Source organism: Centruroides sculpturatus, unplaced genomic scaffold (genome assembly GCF_000671375.1).
Source record: "Centruroides sculpturatus isolate CEXI.00-Female unplaced genomic scaffold, Cexi_2.0 scaffold5610, whole genome shotgun sequence".
NCBI classification, from domain to species: Eukaryota; Metazoa; Arthropoda; class Arachnida; order Scorpiones; family Buthidae; genus Centruroides; species Centruroides sculpturatus.
The window spans coordinates 1-1,396 of record NW_019390130.1 but is presented as its reverse complement, the minus strand read 5'-3'; the positions used below and the strand labels follow the sequence as shown (position 1 = coordinate 1,396).

The 1,396-nt window shown below is 27.7% G+C and overlaps 1 protein-coding gene across 1 annotated transcript in view; it reads left to right on the top strand.

Moving 5' to 3' along the window:
* Positions 1–1,315, top strand: part of LOC111617417 (S-methyl-5'-thioadenosine phosphorylase-like) — a 3,897-nt gene extending 2,582 nt beyond the window's left edge. Inside the window, exon 3 of the mRNA XM_023358712.1 lies at positions 1,189–1,315. Coding sequence (XP_023214480.1) covers positions 1,189–1,302 — 114 coding nt within the window. The 3' untranslated portion in view covers positions 1,303–1,315. The remainder of the gene's footprint in view (positions 1–1,188) is intronic.
* The last annotated feature ends 81 nt before the right edge of the window (positions 1,316–1,396 follow it).

Sequence of the window (1,396 nt, the reverse complement as noted above, 5' to 3'; positions counted from 1 at the left end):
TTTTTTTAACCCCATTCCCAATAACCCAGCATTTTCACAAACTCTGCCACCCTGCGGTCCACATTAGGCCGAATTTTCGAGGCTCTACTGTATCAAATTTTTTACATAGCCAAATCAATATAGCTGATCTTATTTAAATATTTTAGAATGCAAGTTTGATGATATTCATAAAATACTTTATGTTATAAACAGTGCAAATATGAAATGTAATTTCTAAAACACCAAATTGTTTATTGTAATTTCAAAAAATATTTTTTTCTATTATATAACTGATTAAAAAAATAATCAGACAAATCAATAATATACTGCTCAGAACAGAATACAGTGGTGCCTCATACTTCAAATTCAATTCATTCCATTCTAAGAGGCTGTTTGTAGCCCTATTCAATTTTTCCCATTAGAAGTAATGGAAAGTGAATTAATCCCCATTTCCATAAAGTTAAAACAGCAAATTTAAGGTAAAAATAACACAGTTAATTTCCTAATGATAAATTAAAACATGAAAACAGTAAATAAAATATGTAAGTACTATACAATAAATAAAATTGCATTTACTGGTCCGTCAGATCCGCCATACATGTATCACTTTCCTGCTTTGCAATAAGTTCCCATTTCAGATCAGTCATCAATATTACAACCTTTCTCTTAGACGCCATGATTAATAAGTAAAAGTTACATATCATTACTAATGTGGGTTTGTATTCTTTGTTTAGAAACTTAATTTTTTATTCAAACAAAATGTGAATTAAAATAAGTTTATATCTTCAGATAAAAAGCTTATCAGGCATATAATGCTACACAAACAGTAAAAAAAAAATTTGTAATGTGTAAAAAGATTCCTGAACAGAACTTAAGGATACAAAACATATGGGGCATCCAAAAGCTGTTGAAGAAAAATTGCAGGAAGAAATTGTTAAAAATTGATAAATAACACAATATATATAACCAAACATATGAATGTTACACAAGAGTGAGAGATGACTTGGGCATACAACATATTGTCTTTACATTTTGACTGCCTTTTTTTTGCTGCATGCACAATGTGAACTTTAAAGCAAATTTTTGTTCAAGTTAGTCATTTGAAGTACAAGGTACTATTATATTAGAATAACAAGTTAATATTGCAATTTATTGTATTATTTAAATAAAATTTCATTGATAAAAAACTAAAATATTATTTGTTTTCAGGTAGTTCTTGCAAGGGAGATAGGAATACCTTATGCATTAATAGCAATGGCTACTGACTATGACTGTTGGTATAGCAGAAGTGAAGCGGTAAATATTTTTGTAATTGTATTTTAATCATTTCTCTGCTATTCTGTAAGAAATTTCTTTGGTAGAATTTAAATTTTCTCTAATATCTTATATATAATTTGAATTTAATACATTCCTACAT